We start from the raw sequence: 21,765 nt of genomic DNA on the forward strand, positions 1-21,765 counted from the left end.
CTGCATACTGACATGCAGTGCTGATTATTACATAGCCTGCTTAATAATATAAAATACCACCTGGTGTTTAAGCAGAACATTGCTTAATAGAGTTCATTTGGATTCATTTGTGTACAGAGTATGTAGCAGATGGTAAGTTCAGCATTCTTTTATTTGGAATGCCTCCTATTTTATTAATACGACTGATTCTGTTTGCTTTCCTAACAGTGTTTTTTCAATCTACTGTTAATTTGCTAATTCTGATAATAACCAACCCATTTTCAAGCGTGTGTGTGTGTTATAAGTATAGATATATTTATACATTGACTTCCATTATACACTTACAGTAGTGTTTGGCAGGACATGATTGTCGTTCCCTCTTTCCAGTGTGTGTTCTTCTTTCTGTGCTGTCATCCCTATGTGCCGTGAAACTCTTCTTACTCCCGATTTTGTTTTGCCCTCTCAGTACCTGTGTCCGTATCTCGCACCTTCGGTTTCAGCAGAGGGGAATCCTTGGCTGGCTCCCCAGGTAAACGTGCACGCCTGTACTGTTCCGTCACATGAAAATGGGTTGAATTCATATCTACATATGAATATGTTCTGAAGCTAATCCTTTGTGACATCTGACTTTATGTGCATGAAAACTCCAATATAAATCATTTCATGAGTAAAATGTGATTTTGCTTCCTTTATTTTGTGTGTTTTTTAATTGTCATTTATGGAATACAGTTAAATGTACTATCCAGTTAAAGACACTTAAATGCATGTGAGGAACATAGCCTTACATGTTGGTCGTGTGATATCCAAGCATACTATATGGCCACGTCACTTGCTATTGATCCAGAGTTCTAGGAACACCAGAGGATCAGATGTTAATGGACAGGCCAAGTCATACAGCATAGGTCTAGGTGCTAAAATAAAAAAAGTTATGCTCACATGATCCTCGGTGCCGACTTGCTCTTAGGCAGATCCCTGGAGTGTCTCTCCCCCCCACCCCCTCTGCTGCAGTGGTCTAAGATCACATTCTATACACAGTATATAGGACGTGGGGACGCCGAGGGGCATACCATCACTGCAGCAGGGGAGCAAACAGGTTGGAGGGAGCGCTGTGACAGCCAGCTGAGTCTGAGGATCGGGTGAGTATAACTTTTTTTTATTTTTAGCGCCTAGACAAAAATGAGCACTCGACCCTTGCAGTGCGGGGCTAGCCTACTTCAAGGGTTAAGAACAGTTTTGCCCAGAATCCAGCTTGCAGGATACATATATAAACAGGGATTTGACCCACAATAAAGACTGATCTAATACTTAAAATGTTTCAGGTATTTAAACTATACGGTGTGCCTTTAGTGACTTCCATGTTTATAAAGTGGCAACTGGACTGTATTACCGGCATCTCCAGGTACCTGTGTTCATCAGTGTTCTTCCGGGGCACCTGGGAACCTCAAAAACTTGGAGCACCCTATTGTGCAAGTACTGACTCTAATTAGGTCACACAATGGGGTTATTTTACGAAGGCAAATAGTCTGTTCACTTTGCAGCAGGATTTTCCATTAGCTTATTGAATGTGGTAAAAATTTTCTTTGCAAAGAATATCCAATCATGTTTAAGAAAAATGGGGGAAAAAAACCCAGTATTTTTGCTTGCACGTGATTGGATGATGGAAGTCAACAGCGCTTCACCTCCGGCAAAGTGCAATTTCCCATACAAAGTGAACAGCCTAGTAAAGCAACTCCAATGGCCCATCGTCTGTCCCTTGATGTAGGCTTCTGGGTATGATTGTCGGCTTCACTGGCCAATAGTGATGCACAGGAAATGGTTCACGAAATTGGCAAATGCGTAGTCATGCAGTGGAAGAAAACAGGAGGTGCCTGCTGTAATAAACTCCAGCTTCCACTCTATTTACATCTATAGACTTCAGACCTTGTAAGTAAAGCTAATCATGGAGACAGATATTCATCTTTATTAGTAAATTCTAACATTGAATTCAGATTCTTGCATTATCCCAGACGTGACTGGTTCTCTTTAACCTGAAGATATGGATGTTCTTTATTGAAGAACTCCGGGTAAAAATGTTCTTAACCCTTGCAGTGAGTTAACGAGGGTTAAGTGCTCGTTTTTGCCTTGGGTCAAAGTTATACTCGTAGCCGGCTGGCTGTCACAGTGCTCCCTGCAGTCTCCTTTACACTGCAGCGATGGTATGTCCCTGAGCGTCCTCACATCCTATGCACCGTGTATAGAACACGATGACCTCAGACCGCTGCAGCGGAGGGGGGAAAAGGCTCCAGAGACCGTCTGAGAGCAAGCCGGCTCCCAGGATCAGGCGAGTATAACTTTTTTATTTTTGACCCTAGGAAAATACGAGCACTTAACCCTCGCAGTGCAGGGATGGCCCCACTGCAGGGGTTAATAAAACATTTGCCTGGAGTTCTTCCTTATATCTTCTGGGAAAGATTGTTGTGAAATTGTATAATTTCTGCATTGCAATGACTATGTTGTCTTCTCTGAATGAAGCCTAGTAGTTAGTTGTTTCCATCTAACCTTGTACATTTCCTTTGCTGTCCTTCTTTATCCTATTTTCTGTCCAATTCTCTTCTTTCTCTTCCTCCCTCCCCTGCTGTCCATAGTAAACAGATCCCCTTCTCGCTGCAGTGGCTTGAACCGTTCTGAATCCCCTAACAGAGAACGCAACGACTACGGGGGCAGCAATAACCAGCTAAGCATCAGCAACAACAACCTCTACATACCGGATTACTCCGTGCACATCCTCTGCGACGTCCAGTATGCTAAGGTGAGCCACCATGTGCAAGATCCAGGGTGCCGGGTTTTACTCGGCTCTGCTCCCCTTACCCAATATATAGAACTGATGACTAATGAAAAGATTTAAAATGACAAAAACTTCTTCCAGGTTATTGACAGGAAAGCCACTAAATACAAATGAAATCCATACTGGAGAGCTGTTTTACCTGCCGAAGGCTTTGTATTTCTGTACATCCAGTCCTAAGACTCGGGGCTTATTCAGACAGGCGTGCACGCGCATAAAAAGACCCGATCCCAGAAGGGACAGGCGCAGCATGTAATTGCAAGCTGCAGCTGGACGCAACTGCATGCAATTACATGCAGTCACACGCACACCGGAACCTGCGCATCTGTCCAAACACAGACACCCGCAACTGAGGGTGGTATCTTAGACAGGCAGATCGTACTAGCGATGACCGCAATGCTTAACGTGCAGTGTGCGCTTGCGAACACTGGCCCGTCCGGCTTTTATCTTACGAACATGCCACACACCCGCCGACAATCGTACGATTCTCGGCGGGTTTTCGAACATGTTCCTAAGATAAAAGTCGTGCGACCTTACAGTAGCAGAGGTCGCACGCCTTCCACACACCTTGCGATAATTGTACGATTGCGGGATTTCCCGCGATTATCGTACGATTATCACAAGGTGTGTGGGCACCTTAAGGGTGATTCCAGGGAACCCTGAAGGAGAATGGAATCACCCTAGAAGAGGAAGCCGGTGTTCTATCACAGATTGTGACTGCGTTAGAATGTGTCGCCAGTCATGAGATTTCAGGACCGATCAGCTGCTCCAGGGCAGATCAGTTCTCCTGCACATACCATCTGCGATGCCGATCTGCCCGGGAACAGCGGAGAAAGCTTTGAATTCTACACCTTTTGCCGGTCACATATTTTTACCCCAGAAAAAAATGGGCGTGACTACGTTAGAATGTGTGACCACGTGACCGGTCACACATTCTAACGCAGTCACAATCTGTGATAGAACACCGACTTCCTCTTCTAGGGTGACTCCCTTCCCCTTCAGGGTTCCCCGGAACCACCCTTACTAGCATGCTCCTGCCCCACATTGCAACATGACATGCTGACGTTCTGTACGTCCACATGTTCAGGCAGCTCTGAACGCCGTGAATGGCTGAATCAGAAGCTCCACTTGCCTTTTATTGACTGCCAGATAAACTCCAAAGCTGGTCACACATACACCATCTGTCAATAGAGCAAAGGAATTATGGGACTTGTAATCCCGCAGGCAGTCATGTGACCTTTTACACTGATCGACCGCCCTGGCTGGAAGTCCTGGGAAGAATGAAATGTAAGTGACTGGGGACAGATTTTTTGGGAACACATTGCAGTGTATGTTTGTAACATATATCTGAATATGTAACGGATAAGTAGGAAGGTTTAATATGACTTTAAGTAACACTTACTGTACCTTCCCGGCATGTGAGTGGACAGTAAATCTTTAGGGTTTGAATCTTCCTGATTATAAGTATGACTTTTCTTCTGTAGATTACAAGGCAGCAGTACCAGAATGCATTGACTGCCAGCCGGATGGACAGTTCTCCTCAGTCTCCTGATATCGAAGTGTTCTGTGATGGAGAATCGACAAAAGTGACAAAGTACCAGAGAGTGTCCGAATCTCCGAGGGATGACGCTGTGACCACATTACTCAGTGACAGAAACTGCAACTTAGGTAAGGTAGATTTTCAACCGAATTTTGATGATTTATATAAACTATCATGTGCCGAGCTAGATGAGCGAATCACAAAAACACAATCGTGACAAAGGTGTAGGAAATACAAAGTTACATGTGTGACTGTGTGACAAAACATCATGTGAAGAAGGCTATACACAAATACAGCCAAGTCCATGTGGTGTCTGATCCAATAAATGAAATAAAGTGAAGTCCTAATAAAAACTAAATAGGTTGAAAGTGATCATCAATCAAAGGGAAGGATGCCGTGCAGACCACAACCAGAGGAATGGTCCAATCCACACCTGAATCACTATCTTTATTGGGACAACTTTATTTTACATTAAAGGAGAACTATGAGGTCAGGGCTTTTCCCCATAGTTCTCCTTAGGGTAACGGGAGGACACAAACTAGTGTCCTCCCGTCACCCTGGGCTCAGTATACCGCGAGGTACAGCTCGCAGTATACTGAGACGCCGCAGCTGAAGCGGATCCCGACAATTGTGCTAGATCCGCCCAGCTGCGTGACTGACAGCTGGCTCTGCCTATCTAGAGGCAGAGCCAGCTGTACCCGCCCCCATCTGTTCCGCCAGTCAGCGCTGGAGGAGCGGGGAGGAGGGAATCTGGTCCCACCCCTGTCACAGCTCTCTGCCGTGACAGGATCGAGAGGTGAGCAAACGCCGGTATGTGTTCGCTCACCTCCCGATCTACTGAGCCCACCTGTGACAGTCTCATTGTCACAGGTCGGCTAGAACTATGAGGTGATTGCTTTTCACCCGGCCTCATAATCTGAGCCGACCTGTGACAATGAGACTGTCACAGGTCGGCTCAGTAGATCGGGAAGTGAGCGAACACATACCGGCGCTCGCTCACTTCTCGATCCTGTGTCGGCAGCCGTGACAGGGGAGGGACTGGATTCCCCCATCCCCTGTCCGATCCTCCAGCGCTGACTGGCGGTGGGGGCAGATACAGCTGGCTCTGCCTCTAGATAGGCAGAGCCAGCTGTCACTCATAGCTCGCGGTATACTGAGCCTAGGGTGACGGGAGGACACTAGTTTGTGTCCTCCCGTTACCCTTAGGAGAACTAAGGGGAAAAGCCCTAACCCCATAGTTCTCCTTTTAAACTACATTTATAGCGGTTTGTTTGCTCTAGTTTCATTGTGCACTTCATGTAATGATTTCATAATGACTTTTAGGTGTTTCGATGTCTGATATGTTTTGCCCCAACAGCCAGCAGCAAATCGGATGGGTTAAAAAGTCCAAACGATTCTGTGTTCTTACACATGGATGATATCCCTCGAATAACGGAAGAACTTGCAGACACAGATAAGTGTGATACCAGTAAGTTTACAGAAAATGATTTTCATTTTCCAGCCTATCATGTGATTAAATGGGAGGATATAGGTTTCATCAAGGATGTTGCAGTATCTTGAAGGCCTGTTCACGTGTCCATTACATGATGATCTCAGGCTGATCAGACATCTGATGTCAAAGGGGCAGTACTGCTCACCCCAAGCGAGTGTTCTTGGGCAGAAAGTCATCAGACGGGTTGGAAAACCTGATTTCTATTGTTTCCCCGGAGATAAGCCAGTGCAATGTACACCCAGGAGATAGTAGGGTTGGTTTACTAAAGGCAAGTAGACTGTTCACTTTGTAACGGAGTTTCCCCGTATTTCAGTGAATGAGTTGAAGCTCTGCTGACTTCCATCATCCAATCATGTGCAAGTAAAAATACTGTTTTTTGTTGTTGTTGCTGTTTTACAGTCCTTGCACATGATTGGGTATTCTGTGCAATATGAATGTTCTAGCTGCCACCGGAAAGAGCAGGTGAGAGGGGAACCTTGCAATGGTTACATATGTTCCTGAGATGTTCTCTCACATCCTGCTGTGTCTCTGGAAGGGAAGTGATGGGACATTTCCCCAACAGGACGCAGACAATTTAAATAAACCTGACCGTTATTTTAACCATTTCCTACACCAACTAAAACCTAAAGAAAGTTTAGTCTATAGATACACTTTACATATACAGGTCCACGTTCCTGAAACATTAGGGATTTTTTTTAACCCTTTTAGGCTCATCTGCAGACTATTAATACCAAAACAAATCAGACAAATGCAAAGGCTCACTTTTGGAAAGACATATCACTTGTATATTCCATGACAGCCAGTAACAACTAAAAATGTAGGAAGGGTCAGGATGGCACAATAAATCAAGTAATGGTGAACACTGAGCAAATATTGGGGGGGAGGGTATGATTTACTAAAGGGAAAATGACTGTTCACTTTGCGTGGGAAATTTCACCTAGCTGAGTGAATGTGGAGAAAAGTTTTGAATTTCCTGGTCTCCGGGAGAAATAGAGAGGGTGAACCTCCCTACCCAGGACCCAAACATCAATAAAAACCTGTCTGTCCAAAGCTAATTATTATTATTATTATACAGGATTTATACAGCGCCAACAGTTTGCGCAGCGCTTTACAATATAAGGAAGACATTACAATCACAATACAATTCAAGACAAGATGGTTAGGAGGGCCCTGCCCCTGAGGGCTTACAATTTAAAAGGGAGGGGGAAGTGATACATGAGGAGGTAGCTGTGTGGGGATGAATTGCTTTAGAATTTGATGGTTGAGTGATTAGGTTGAGGTGGGATAGGCTTCCCTGAAGAGATGAGTCTTTAGGGAACGCCTAAAGGCAGTCAAGGTGGGAGATAGACGGACAGGTTGGGGTAAAGAGTTCCAGAGGATATGAGAGACTCTAGAGAAGTCCTGGAGGTGAGTATGGAAGGAGTTGACAAGGAAGCTGGAAAGCAGGAGGTCTTGGGAAGAGCGGAGTGGATGTTTAGGGTGATATTTTGAGACAAGGTCTGAGATATCCGGGGGCAGAGTTGTGGATGGCTTTATAAGTGACTGTTAATATTTTGAATGTTATCCTCTGGGCGAGTGGAAGCCAGTGTAGAGATTGGCAGAGGGGGGATGCATAAAAGGTTTCAGTTTTGCCCAAAGATACTTTGACATCTTCCTTTTGAAAGGCTTTTCTAGCATTGATGAACAGAGATGTAGCTTGTATTTGTCTTGTTTCAGATACAGATACGTGTGGGGTCAGTGTGGACACAGAGCACCCCTGCAATGAGACAATCATCAGCTCTACAACAAGCATTACCGAGGAGACCCTGGGGAAGAAATTACTTCGGACATTGAGTATGAGGTTTTTTTCTTTTAACTTGTTTCATTTATACAGCATTGAATATAAAATACAGTACATACCAAGGATCAGCTATAGAGGCTGAACAACATCCTCCACATCTGAAAAACTGCAAAACCGCCACATAATGCTCATCCAAAGAAGATCAAATGTTATCCCTTCTGCATCTGTACAGAAAACTGCTGACGCGTTTCTGCCTTACTTGGCCTCAGTCGTATCCGTGATTAAGGCCGTGTAAGGCAGAAACTCTGCAGCAATTATTTTTTGTACAGATGCATGTGTAATAAAAATCTTTTTTCTTTGGAAGACCATCGTGTGCTGGTTTTGCAGTTTTTTAGACAATTACGTCAGAAGAGGGTTATCCGTTCACCGAATGTGGATGCTTGACTGTTTAGTCATGGCATGACAAACCTCACAGCCACAGGTTCTACACAAGATGAGTCATTTACTGTATCTACTGTGAATATAAAACCAGTGATTTTATAGGAGGTCTACCCGTTCATTTACTACACTCACACTCATTGCTGGCACACTGGATGCTTTACTACTTGCCACCAAAACATATTAAACTGGTCTCCGGAAGACATGCTTTTCCGGGACTTATTGGTTGGGGCTCGGCCTGCCCTGGCATGGAGGGGGACCCCTGTAGGCAAGCATCCACTACCCCCTTAGCACAATGCACTCCTGCTCACTGCCCTCCCCTAGTCCCCATCCCTCCTTCTTCTTCCTGTCTCCTCCTTTTTTTGATTCCCCTAACCTCCCCTTCCCAATTTCCCCCCCCCCTTTTTCCCATCATTCTTTGATTTCCCTAGGGAATCCCTTCTCTTAACTTTGTAGATAGCAGTGGGTTGGATTGTCCACTGGGTTCTTACATGCATCTGCCACCGCCATTTTTCAGGCGTGCAACATTCTGGACAGCACAGTGGCTTAGTGGTTAGCACTTCTGCCTTGCAGCACTGGGGGTGCCCAATTCATATCCTGGTCAGGACACTATCTGCATGGAGTTTGCATGTTCTCCCTGTGCTTGTGTGGGTTTTCTTCAAGTTACCTCCCACACTCCAGACATGCTGGAAGGTTAATTGGCTCATGTCTAAATCCACCCTGTATACATGTGAGGTGAGTCCTTAGATTGTAAGCTCCATGAAGGCAGGGGGGAATGTGTGGTATGTAAAGTGCTGCGTAAATTGCCAGCGCTATATAAATACCTGTAATAAAAAAGTGGCACTCTATATAAGTATCACTTATGCTTTCTAGAGTGAACAAATTCAGATATATTATTATTTTTTGCAGGTGGTAAAACCAGGAAAAAATCGAAGGAGGCAGAGAAAAGTCCAGAAGAAAGTTCTGTTCTGCACCTGATTACATGAAGGATCTGCATTAAGCCTGACAGATGGAACTGTGGGGTTATGACAGGAAGTCCTCCACATTCCTGATCGTAACTAGAAGAGCCATTTGTACTCCGTGCCTATGCACTTCTGTTGCTGAACACTCCTGTACTGTTTGTAAATCTACAGATACTTGAAACCTTTTTACAGAGCTACAAAATGCAATGTAAGCACAGATGTCTGCCACTGTTCTACCTGCTGTGCATGCAAAGATCATTCAGTCATGTGATCTTCTAAGAGCTGAAGTTGGAGGATTCCAAAAAAAACGAGATAAGGTCAGTTAGTGGGCCGAGGCAATGTGCATATTAATATAAGCGGGTCTCCATTCCGCAGGGGTGTTCTGTAAGTGGTAACATTGAAGAAAATCAAAATGGAAATTGCTCATAATGGTTTCCAATTTTTTTTAATTTCTTTTTTTATCCCAAAAAAAATGGATTGATATGAGCAACATCTCCTCTTTTTAATCGTTCCACACAATACCCATTATACCCCCTATGGCAAGGATGGGGAAACTCCGGCCCTCCAGCTGTGATGAAACTACATATCCCATGATGCATCTGTCTCTGGGAGTCATGCTTGTGGCTGTGAGAATCTTGCAATGCAATGCCTCATGTGATTTGTAGTTTCACCACAGCTGGAGGGACGGAGGTTCCCCACCCCTGCCCTATGGTAATATAAGATGCAGAATGGCTGCATTCCCTGTCCCTGGGGACCCATCATTTTGATCAGTTTGCACTTCCTTAAAGTTACTCTTCACTGATTGTCACAAAGCATGTAAATTAACTTTTACCTACAATGATGTGCCATTCAAGTTGTTTGTTCAGTTTTATTTCCAGCATTTATACAGCACCAGCATACTGAATATACATGTCCACCGTCCATACCAGTCCCTGCACACAAGATAACACAGTAAGCACAACTTTTGATGGAAGTCGTATTCCGACCAGCACATAGACACGGAAGAGAATACAATCTCCTTGCAGATGAGGTTGGGATGATATTTTGCACCCAGGGCCCCAGCTGTGATATTGATAGCCTATGGCACCCATATGAATACTGCAGGATAATAATTCTTCCATAAATGAAAACATTGGGTTTCATTTATGGAAGAATTATTATTTAATATCAATATATATTGCAAGGAAATGAAAAAGAAGCAGAATGTTTCTTGCACATGATTGTCTGATAAATGTGAAAACAGCTTCAACTTATTTACTAAGCTATATGAGCATCTGGTTTGCTAAGTGAACTGTCTCTGCTCTTTTAGGCAAATCACCCCTAATAAGTAAGGTGTTCAGAGTAAAATGACATGATCTAATGTTAGCGTATTGATCGAATTCAACGAATAGCTAAAATGCCTTTGCATCTAGACCTACGTGGTCTATTGTATACTGCTATGGGCCCATTTACAGAGCTGTCCATAGTATTCAGCTGCATAAACCAAAGCAAGGAAAACTATGGCCCTGTTTTGACTGTATTTTACACGGCACACATGTAAATGTTTGGGCGAACGCCTTCATGCGTGTCATGTAAATGGATGTGGCCAAATGCACTGCTGAAGGCCGGGGTCATTCTGTGTCTGCGCTGCTGCCTACACACTGATGTTTGAATGATTGGAATGAGTCATTCATTAAGCAGCAGTGTAGAATGCCCTTAGCCTGCAGTCATTCGGAATGACTGAAGACCGAGGTCATTTTGTACCTGCACTGATGCCTAGTGAATGAATCATTCAAGTCATTCCGGGCCAGGGGGATATATAAACATCAACAGTGTATAGGCAGCGGTACAGGTGCAGAATGACCTCAGCCTTCAGCCATTCCAAATGATTAAAGGCCATGGTCATTCTACGCAGCTACTTAGTGGATTTCTCAATGGAGTCTTGAATGATTCATTTACTAGGCATCAGCGCAGGTGCACAATGACCTCCATCTCATTGGACTCATTCAGGGCCAATGGGCACGTAAACATCACCAATGTGGAGGCAGTGTGCAGAATGACCTTGGCCCTTAGTCATTCCCAGTGACTGAAGGCCAAGGCCATTCCACGCCGCTACTTGAATCATTCATTGGATCATTCAGGGCCAGGGGATATGTAGACGTCACCAATTTGTAGGCAGCAGGTGCAGAATGACCTGGGCTTTCAGACACAGAATGTCCTTGCCCTTCATTGGCCCACAGGGCCATGTTGATTCATGCGATACGCATATAAAAAAAAAAACCTTAAGACCCCGTACAGCTCGGTTCCTACGGACATGTCTATGTCCATTGAGATGCACTATGGACCATCTTTCTGCCAGCAAAATCCTGCGTAACTTCATATGCCCATGTCTTACCCTGTGTAATAAAACAAATGCCAGCAGGTATGACAGATTTCCTTCATCTGTGCAGGGCAGCTGGGGAATTCTAACCACCCAGCAGCACCGGTGGGTGTAGCTATGCATTGTTACTGTCTGAGGGGCCTAGTCATACAAATCTGCAGAATTGGCTTCCCTGCTAAATCTAAACCGGCGAAATTAAATAAGTTACCTTGGGAAAGGTCGCTTCCTCCATGTCGGATATAATGGCTTTGACCATGCTGCAGCTTATATAACTTCTCGGTGAATGTTTTGGTAAAAGCCAAAATCAATCTCCATGAAATCGATTAGCTGAACTATTGTTATCTCTGTTAAACTATGTGTAAAACAAGTGTATAAATTGTCCAAGGCATAGGCAGAGCTGTCCGTATCATCACTTGAAGAGGAAGTAATGGTGAACTATGAGTTATGAGCTGCCATAAGGAGTCCTCCTGGATCTGTTTTCTCACGCTTGTTTTCTTCTGTTAGCATTTTGTCTCTTTCACAGAAGCGTTACCAGACGTGAAGACTATTCACCTGCATGCAATGTTCTGTGACAGTGCTGGCCTCATATGATGGCACAATCTAGAAGAATGGATTTATTTTCTGATATACATATGCGTCAACCACTGACAGATGGTAGGAGATATAAAGATATTTATTTTGAATAAGAGAGATTTAAATGGCAGCAGAAAGAGCTGCTTTATATATTGTACTGTTCTTTACCTCAGTTTTGTTCCACGACAGAAATAATGCATGTATATTATTTAAAGAGTCAATTTATTAAAGCGTTTTATTTTAGGGACTCCTAGCAAGTAGCAATGTTTATGTAGTCCTATAGAAATGACCTCCGGGTGAAACCATCTGTATTCTAAATGTCTGTAAACCACAAAGCACAGATCTCTGTTTTGAGTGTATTTTTACACCAGGAGACAACCTTGGCCATCAAGCTGCAGTGAAACTACACATCCCATAATGCCTCTGCCTTTGTCAATCTTGCAATGCATCATGGGGACTTGTAGTTTCACCACAGCTGGCGTGCCGAGGTTGCCTACCCCTGTTTTACCTGGCACTGCAGTTGTCTATCCAGCAACCATCATTATACAGTAATGATCCAATCCATGCACTCAGCAGGATGTTCCCATGGAAGGCAGAACAGGTCTGCTTATAAAGGGCCCAATCTTGGTCACCCAACTGACATTCACCAACAATTCACCTAAACAAACATTCCCTGTCATTTTATATTTAAACATTAAAGTGTGACTCCACTTTTGTTGAGAAAAAAATCCCCTCTGGGTGATCTTTGTACTTTGCACGGGTTATAACAAACTTTGTTGCAGATCCCTACTTTGTTCTGTTGTGAAGAGATAACAGTTTTGTTTCACCATGTCCTTCCCAGACTGATTTCTGAATGGGAGGGTCTGGGTTCATTATGACTACCTGAGCAAATCTCAGTGTTTTAGGAATCCTGCAGTGTCCCTTTGGTAGACATGCCTTAAGCCAAAAATGAAACTCTTGTTGCAGGGGACGCCAAAAAAGTTCCTTGTATCTTACTGGAGACGTCTGAGAAAATCTGTGAGTCAATCGCACTGGCAGGAAATGACACCAGTAGTGTACCGGTTATGCTGCATTGAATGTAAAGTACATCGTGTTAAAAAAATGACATTGGCTGTAGATCTTTTACCATCGAGTTATACTTCTACCTACAGGAGAATTGGACACCGGCCCTATATAACCCCTCCTACTACCAGCATGGCTCAGTTTTATGCGAGTGTCTTCAGGAGAGTGGGAGTGTTCTCTTCAGCTCTGATGTTTTTCTCTTGGTGGGCCCACTGCCCAGGGAGGGAGGGTCAGCTCTGAGGGGAAAAACCTGGTGGGATGGCACCCTGCTAGTAGCCCCCATGTTCTCCATACGGTGCCACCTTATAGATTCCCAAGCTGGTCCTAAAAGCTCAAACTCATCACACAAAGTAGTCAGTGCCGATTTGGCTGCGCTAAGCCCGCAAAGGATGCTCCTCATTAGAGCCAACATTATCCTCCAGTCTAGATACATATCTGGGTCCAGTCATGGACAAAGCTCAGGCCAGAGGGATCTTCTCCCACAGGAAAAAAGATTTGATCTATCCAGTTCAGGAGAAGTCTGACTCTCCACGTTTGTATGAATGTCCTAGTTCCGATGGTACCCTAGTAGGAAGTTCCATTTGCTCCATTTTCACTCTAGACCTCTACAACACAACATTATCTTGTCATGAGACATGTCAATCAAGTTCCTTGAAAGATTCATTTGGCACTGAGGGCCAGGTTATCTCTGGCTTGATGGTTCAGGAATCCAGTTCTGGAATCAGGGCTGTTGCGCTCTGTCTATTGGAAGATCCTCCCGGTGGATGCTAGCCTGCCGGGCTGAAAAGAAGTCCTGGGCACCCTGCCGGAACATGGGTCTTGGTTGTTAGAGGAACCTCATTTCCTAGTCAACTATCTGGAATCTCAGAAGGTTTCGCTGTCTCTGCAGGATTGGATGATCTGACTGGAAGGTCATTTGATCTGGTTTCAGTCAAACAATACCACAATGACCGCATACATCAATTTTCAGGGAGGAAACAGAAGTCTTGCTGCGGCAAGAGAGGTAGATCGGATCCTGTCCTAGGCAGAAATCATGTCGTGCCCACAAGTAAATCCCAGGCATAGACTATGGGCAGCTAGACTTCCTCAGCCAACAGCTCCTGAACCCAGAGAAGTGATCCCTACAATGGGAGGTGTTCCAGGACCTGTGTAGAAGATGGTGAATGCCGGATGTGGACCTCCAGGTTCCAGCGTAATGTGCACACAGGTTTGTGTCCCTGTACAAGGATGCTTTAACTGAAGCAGGGGATGCTTTGCAGGATCAGTACATGTTGATCATTGCCTTTCCTTCCCTGAAACTTTCCTCGTCTGTTTCGCAGAATCGAGGTGGAGGGCATTCCAGTGATCTTCACTGATCCAGAATGGCCCAGGTGGATGCTCTGTGGGCTCCTTATGTTCATTAGGATCTTTTGTCTGTTTTACTGTCCTGCTTCATGGTCCCTGGTTTGAACAGCACGACTGTTGAAGCCCAGGTTTTGAGACACGGAGTCATCCCTGAATCTGTGATTTAGAGCTAACATGTTACTTCCCATAAGAACTGTCATCGGACTTGGAAGTCATACTTTCCTTTGGGTGAGTCTCATGGGTTTCAGTCCCAGGGGTTTGTCCCATGGTACAAATCCTCTCCTTCCTGGACCTGGACTGGAGTTTGGTTCTTAGAACGGTCAAGGTCCAGGTTTCTGCTTTTTCTATTCTTTTTTTCAGAAACCACCGACCTTTTATTCCTTGATTAGGGCCATTGTGCAGGGAGTCTTCCACATAGCTGCCCGTGCTTGTTCCCATGTGACTCTCCCCCGGGAACTGAATCTGGTTCCACTAGAGACATTCCTCTCTCTACTCTCACCCACAAAGTGGTATTGTTTGTAGCCATCAGCTCTGTAAGGAGAGTCTCTGTACTGGCAGCAAGAAACCTTTCTGGTTTATCACAGGGACACGGTGGTGATGAGGCCCATTCCTACCTTCTGCCTCAGGTAGTATCTGTCCAACTTAACTAGGTAATTGTTCTTCCTTCTCTCTGTCCGGCTCCAGTTCACCAAAAGGAAATAACCCCGCACTGTCTGTATGGGGTTTGGACTTGATGAGCCAATCTCTCAGCCACTGCGTCTCTCAGCCAGACTGATTCCTTGTCATTCTGGACGGTCCCCATAAGGGTGCACCAGCTTCTCATTCCCCCTTTTCTAGGTCGCTCATACAGACTAACATCTATGTTTATGGTCCCAAGAATCAAGTTCCATCCTTTCCCGCCACATTAACTTCTGTAAGCACATTCTCTATGTTCTACCAGGTGGCTGTTCAGGCCTCATCTGATGCTAGCTTGGGGTGTGAGGTCCTTCAGGCAGCTTGCTGAGTCTCCAGTTTACTGAGAGATTTTTTCCCCAGCCCTGCTAATCGCTTGCTGTGTTTCCCAACGCTCAGTTTCGGATATCCCAATAATGAAAGACTTGCTGTGTCCCTCAATGAATAAGAAAGGAAATATGATTTTTATACTCGCTTCAAAATCCTTTTCTTTATGGCCATTAAGTGGCTGGTCTGCAGTTTTTTGTTTGCAAGTGTCTAATTTTTCTGTAGGCAGCAATATAACCCGAAGGTAAAAGACTTCCTGTGTGCCTCAATAGACCCCAAGAAAAGGATTTTATGGTGAGTACAAAGATCCTATTATTTTATAGCATTACATTGGAACATGACTTGTGCGCACTTTTATCTGCTTACAGTCATTTTTTTTTTTTTAACGAAAGTGGAGTTCTCTTTAAACATTCATCCATTCCTTTAGGATGGACCAACATCTGGATTGTCCTATTCTGTGATGGGAAATGCTGCTGTGTGTGATATGTATCAAATGGCCAATGTTACAAGGCAGGAGAAGGGAATGTTTTCCACATGATATCTTAGGGAGACCTGCAGTTCTTGTTCTTCCAAGTCCACACTCGTCTTAGAGATAGTGGATAAGGAATGTTCCCTTCAATGTAGTACAATAGACTAACGGAAGTGGGACATCTAGAAAACTGGCCTGGGCTGACAACCGTGATTTATTTATAGCACAGCTCCTGCACATACTGGCCCCTGCTATACCATCCATACTCCCCTAATGCGCATACTACATGCTGTGATACCCTCCACGCTCCTCTCGTGCACATACTACATGCTGTGATACCCTCCACGCTCCTCTCGTGCACATACTACATGCTGTGATACCCTCCACGCTCCTCTCCTGCACATACTACATGCTGATTAACCCTCCACACTCCTCTCGTGCACATACTACATGCTGCTATACCCTCCACACTCCTCTCGTGCACATACTACATGCTGCTTAATCCTCCACACTCCTCTCGTGCACATACTACATGCTGCTTAATCCTCCACACTCCTCTCGTGCACATACCACATGCTACTCTGCTGTTTAAACTGCCTGCTGCTATACCCTCCACACTCCCCTCATGCACATGCTGACTGCTGCTATACCCTTCACACTCCACTACTGCATGTACTGGCCCTGTTTTCCTTTCCACACTCTACTGCACATACTATATGCTGCTATACCCTCCACATGCCTCTACTATCTATACAGGCCCCTGTGATACCCTCCACTGTCCTCTCCTGCACATACTGCCTGCTGCTATACCCTCCACACTCCTCTGCTGTATATATTGGCCTCTGTTATACCCTCCACACTGCTCTCCTGCACCTACCGTAGCCTCATCTCATATCCTTGCCTGTTCACTTTTGCAGGTATGTTAAAAATGTTTTCTACAAATTTAAAGGGGGGATTTCCAAAGAATTGCATGGTTTTATTCTATGAAATACATGCATGATCTATTTATTTATGCTCATATTTTATTATCCTATACATTTACAGATGTGGGGGTAGTAGGTGTACCTCAGGCAAATATGAAATCCACTCAGGAAAATATCAAAATATGTCAAATTGCTTAAAAGCTGAACTCCAGGCATAGAGAAAGGACATAATGTAGCTCTGTATTCGATCATACAACATTACGTGCATTTCTTAATGCAAGCAGTGTAAGTGCATGAATTGTACCTGGTATCGGCCCTGCAGTCAATGTAAAGCAAGGTTGAGAATAGGAGAGAAGCAGCACAAGGAACCAGTCAGTTGTGCTGCAATGCTTAAAGTGACATTAAAGTCAAAGTTTTTTCCCCCCCTTCCCAATCCTGCTGTAGGGACTTACATTAAATGTCTTTTTAATCCGATCATCTTCTTTCCTGTCCTTTTCAGCCTTCTCTCCAGTGCTGGTGCGGGTCTCCGATCCAGCGCTGACTGCTTTGTCCTCCTCATGTCCCACAGAGTCTGTGCGGGTGCACGCTGCTCCAATGACTTACCTTGTGTCTCTCATCGTCTCCCAGCCAAACATCTGAAGGGCGCATGCGCCAGCCCCAAGATTCTTTGCGGCCGCCCGAGACTCTTCAGATGTTCGGACTGGAGCGCTCCTCGAAGACACATGTAAGTTTAACCTCTTGCCGTCCGCCCGTTGTAAAAAAACGGACGGACGGCACTGCAGCATTGGCGGGGTTGGCCATTTTTTTTCTGCTCGCGCGCGCCCCCTAGCGGGCACGCACGGGCACAAAAGACCCGACCATTGCACACACCCGTTACCGGGTGTTTCACATATAGGCGATCAGCCGCTCCATAGCCCGCCGATCGTCTATATGTGCTCGTTCGCGGCCGCCCCCCCATCAAAGTACCGCAGCGCTGAATACTGAAAAATGGCCTGGATGGGAAGGGGGTTTAACACCGCGGATGTCAACTGGTTAAAACACTTTTTAAAAGGTTTTTTTATTTTATGTTTTTGCATAGATCTACTGCTTGCTAGATATATATATATATATATGCAAAAACACGCAAGGGTTTAATAACCCTTTAAGGAGCATGCTGATAGGAGAGCCAAGTTGCGTAAAATCATCAGTCTGCTGCTTCTCCTTTTACTCTCCAATCACAGGCTGGACATTGTTACTGAACTGCAGCTGAGAACAAATCAGGTCTTCTGCCCTTCCAGGTACAACAGCTCCCTTACAGGTTTTTGTAACTGAGAATGTAGCCGTTTGCCTGGAGTTCAGCTTTAAGAAATGAAGGAATTGTGCCATATGATACAAATGACCCGGATGTATTCTGTTCATTTAGTCATTTGAATTGATACATTACACATTGTAGCTGCAGCTAACTTGTTCTCCTAATGACAGATTTCCTTTAAGCCAGCTTCACACCTATGCACACGCACGCACATTGGATGCATGGGTTGTGCATGCATTTTGGGGCTGGTCCAGTTCATTTCTGATCGACCCCCCACCCCTTCCTACAGAGTTGGATTAGAACAGGATGGACCATTGCCAGGGTCAAAGCTTTGACCACCCCATCACCTTGACTGATCTGGATAAGGATTACAGTAGACATGGAGAAGCGGTCCCATTTGGATTATCTGTACTGGCATAGCCCCATTAGACACCAACTGCCTACAAGTACATCCGCCCTTGTCACTTGACAGCTTTGGCCAATTGCGCTATACCCTTGGTTTGTTGCAGGAGCATGAAGGTTGTAATGGGGCCCTTGGGACATTCATCAAACCATAGACTCCTCTCTAGGTCGCCTTGTGGATGATCCAGCACTGGCACCCAATGCACATACTACATCTAGCTGACCCTTTTAATGCACAACACAAAGGAGTGGATACCCAGTGTAGTGTGTTTGATTGGGTAGGGGGGGTCAGGCTTTTTCTGATGAATAGTCACAGGTACCACATCAACTCACGTGATGCCGCATGCATATGTATGAACGGTCAAATAATGTTATCCAGCTAAAGCTTTATGTGAGCTGAATCAGTCTAGCTTTTGTTTTTTTAAAGGTTGATATCCTACAAGGTGGGAGTCAAGGCACCAGAATAAAGCCATCTACTGCAATCAGGTCACATGATCTAAGCTGCCCTGTTTTCGTTTTCAAAAGATGTAGCCTAGGAGAGGTGCTAGTCTGTAACAGGTGATGTAGTCACACGACACTGGGAGGAGCTTACCTCTACAAAGCGCTCAGTAGACATGACCGATGGAGGTAATTTGTTCTTTCTGCCTTTATGGGCATAGGTAAGAGGCGCTGATGTCCCCAAGACTACATCTCCAGTGTACAGTCTGAGCCATAGCGGCACTTGAACTGGCTGAATCACTGCCATGTTATCACAGCATCATCCCCACAGCCTATAGGAACAGTTACGCAGATCAGGACCGGCATATCCTGCCTAATATTAATATCAGGCAGGATATGCCGGTCCTGATCTGTGTGTGTGTTTTTGGTAAGGCACATTGATTAGGTGTAGGGATTGCTACAAATAGAGAAATGCCTCGACTTCCACATTATCTGGTCGGTTACATACCACGCGCCATGTCCCTAAAAGTCTGTACAATAAAATCTCATTGCACTGTTTGTATTTGACATTTACCCGTGAAACCTTTAAACAGGTGACCTGCTGCTTTTAATGATCTTCCAGTACGTAACCCAAAGCTAAAAAAAAAAAAGTGAGCCATGTATTAAATGTGGTGGAGACAGGACTGGGGGGAGAGGGCACCACGGTGTTACCATCCACCCGCATTGCTTCCCATGTGTAACCAATGCTGAATTTAGCTTCATGTGTATCCCAAAGATGCAACCTTAGATTGATTTGTATTGATTTTCTGTATGCACAATAATGCCGCACAAAATGTTCATGTGAAGTTCCAAGTTATGTTCTAACTGAAGAAATCTATTTGTCAATGTATTTTTTAATAAAAAAAGAAAAAGCGTGAAGTAATCTGTCTGCATATTAATGGAGGGAATTGGAGGGGTGTATTTTTGTCATTTTGCAGAGCCATTTGGCCTGCACAACAGCAGTGTGGAGGCAAAAAGGAACACATTCTTAGTAAGTAACTTAGTAACTCACCGCCCAGCTTGCCGATTAGCTGGGAATCCGGCTCCATGCTCCCTCGTCACCAGGTGACGAGGAAGCATGGAAACTGGACATTCTGGTATCGGGAGCATTTAAGCGAGTACTCGTCCAAATACTTGGTATTGGTGCATGCACATTCGTTCTGCGTGCATGAGAACAAAACGAATTATATATTTTCTATCCAGGTTGAAATGTAAAAATCAGGAAAATACCCAATTATGGCCACCAAATGGAGCATAGAAAATAACGGACTTCCTATGATCCTCAGCTCCATCTAGTGGCCACAATGCAGTATTTTCCTGATACTACATTCAGCCTGGATAAGAAACCCCCACACATTTGTCTTTGCTCCCATGTGTGCAGAACGAATGTACATACACCAAATGGCTGCAATTTTTTTTTAGCAATGCACCTCAAATTTTCTAATGTACCAACTAGCATTTGCAGGAGGATGTTGGCAATGGCAGCCTCCATGTTGCTCTCAAGGTATGGTTCCCTTTGATCATATTTCCCATTTGTTATGTCCTAGATATATTGTATATGGCAACAATAAAAAGTCACAGCAGTTATCAGATGTATCATTTTATTACAGTGGGTGTATAACAGTTTTGATCGTTGGAGACATACATATATCCGGCTCTCAGGTGTGACATAATATACCAGGCAGGTTCCAGGCTTTGTATTGCACAGCGTCACAGGCGAACATGCACATGAAAGGGCTTATAAAGCTGTAAACCCTCCTAATACACAAGGGAGGCGTGAGGCGTTACCCTGCCAATATGACCCACCATAGAATACAGAATTGTCCACCAGAAAATCACAGCTACTCCTAGAACGGGCACATCTCTACCTGTGCAAGAGGGAGGAAACCTGAAACATATGCGATTCCCTACATGTTAGGGGGAACCTGATTTTAAATAGTCTTTTGGGACTTCAGTTTGAAAATGTAAGAATAAAGCAAAGTGCACGACATGAATGAAACAATAAAGCTCTTCTGTCACCATCCCATACCAAATTAAAGCTTAATGAAGGTCAAGCGGTGTGACATCCGGGAGATCTCAGGTGGTGCAGACGCATCCTACCTCAGGTTCAGCATCTCCCCCCACCCCCCACACACGTTTATGGAAGGTAATCTATCCTGAGACAAAGGCATGCCGAGATTGTACACCGAGCTGCGCCTGCCCAGCTCAGTATACATTCTAAAGAGGTTTGCGGGCAGACAGGTAAGAAGCTTAGTTGGAGAAGAAACCTAGTGTGGCTTTTCTGCTGTATGAAGCCGTCTGTTACAAATGTTTTGTTTAAAAAAAGGTAAAGTTCTGCTTTAGGCCTCATTTACACTAAGAGCCGGCCCGTACGCATCTGTGCGGCGTGCACAGCCGTATCGGGCCGCTCCCGGGAAGGACAGGTGTTGCGTGCGATTGTACGCAGCAGCCTGTTCTTCTGTATGGGAGTACGCGGCCATACGCTCACCCGAGCGGCACATGGGTGCGGGTGTTCGTACTCTTAGGCAGACAGGATGGATCCTGTGTGCATCCAAGCACGGATGTACGGCCGCGTACTCCCATAGAGGACAGGCTGCTGCGTACAATCGCACGCAACACCTGTCCTTCCCCCTTGTGGCCCGATATGACTGTGCACGCTGCACAGATCCGTACGGGCCGGCTCTTAGTGTGAATGAGGCCTTAAGATGAGCACCTAAAGCTGGTCCATTTGCACGGCTAGTTAAGTAGTGATGCGCCGTTTGGTATGAAAACCGTGAACCCGCAACAGAATCCCATCCAATATAGATTCTCATCTGAACACAAAGTACTACGGCTCGATTTGTTGCCTTGGACA

At 45.0% G+C, this 21,765-nt stretch overlaps 1 protein-coding gene across 1 annotated transcript in view; it reads left to right on the forward strand.

The window, feature by feature from the left end:
* The window catches only part of CNNM1 (cyclin and CBS domain divalent metal cation transport mediator 1), a 19,138-nt gene extending 9,863 nt beyond the window's left edge, over positions 1 to 9,275 (forward strand). The window contains exons 7-11 of the mRNA XM_018559310.1: positions 2,604 to 2,767; positions 4,285 to 4,468; positions 5,698 to 5,808; positions 7,549 to 7,665; positions 8,960 to 9,275. Coding sequence (XP_018414812.1) covers positions 2,604 to 2,767; positions 4,285 to 4,468; positions 5,698 to 5,808; positions 7,549 to 7,665; positions 8,960 to 9,036 — 653 coding nt within the window. The 3' untranslated portion in view covers positions 9,037 to 9,275. The remainder of the gene's footprint in view (positions 1 to 2,603; positions 2,768 to 4,284; positions 4,469 to 5,697; positions 5,809 to 7,548; positions 7,666 to 8,959) is intronic.
* Positions 9,276 to 21,765: the final 12,490 nt, after the last annotated feature.

Source organism: Nanorana parkeri, unplaced genomic scaffold, assembly GCF_000935625.1.
Source record: "Nanorana parkeri isolate BGI_ZX_2015 unplaced genomic scaffold, ASM93562v1 scaffold2, whole genome shotgun sequence".
Lineage (NCBI taxonomy): Eukaryota > Metazoa > Chordata > Amphibia > Anura > Dicroglossidae > Nanorana > Nanorana parkeri.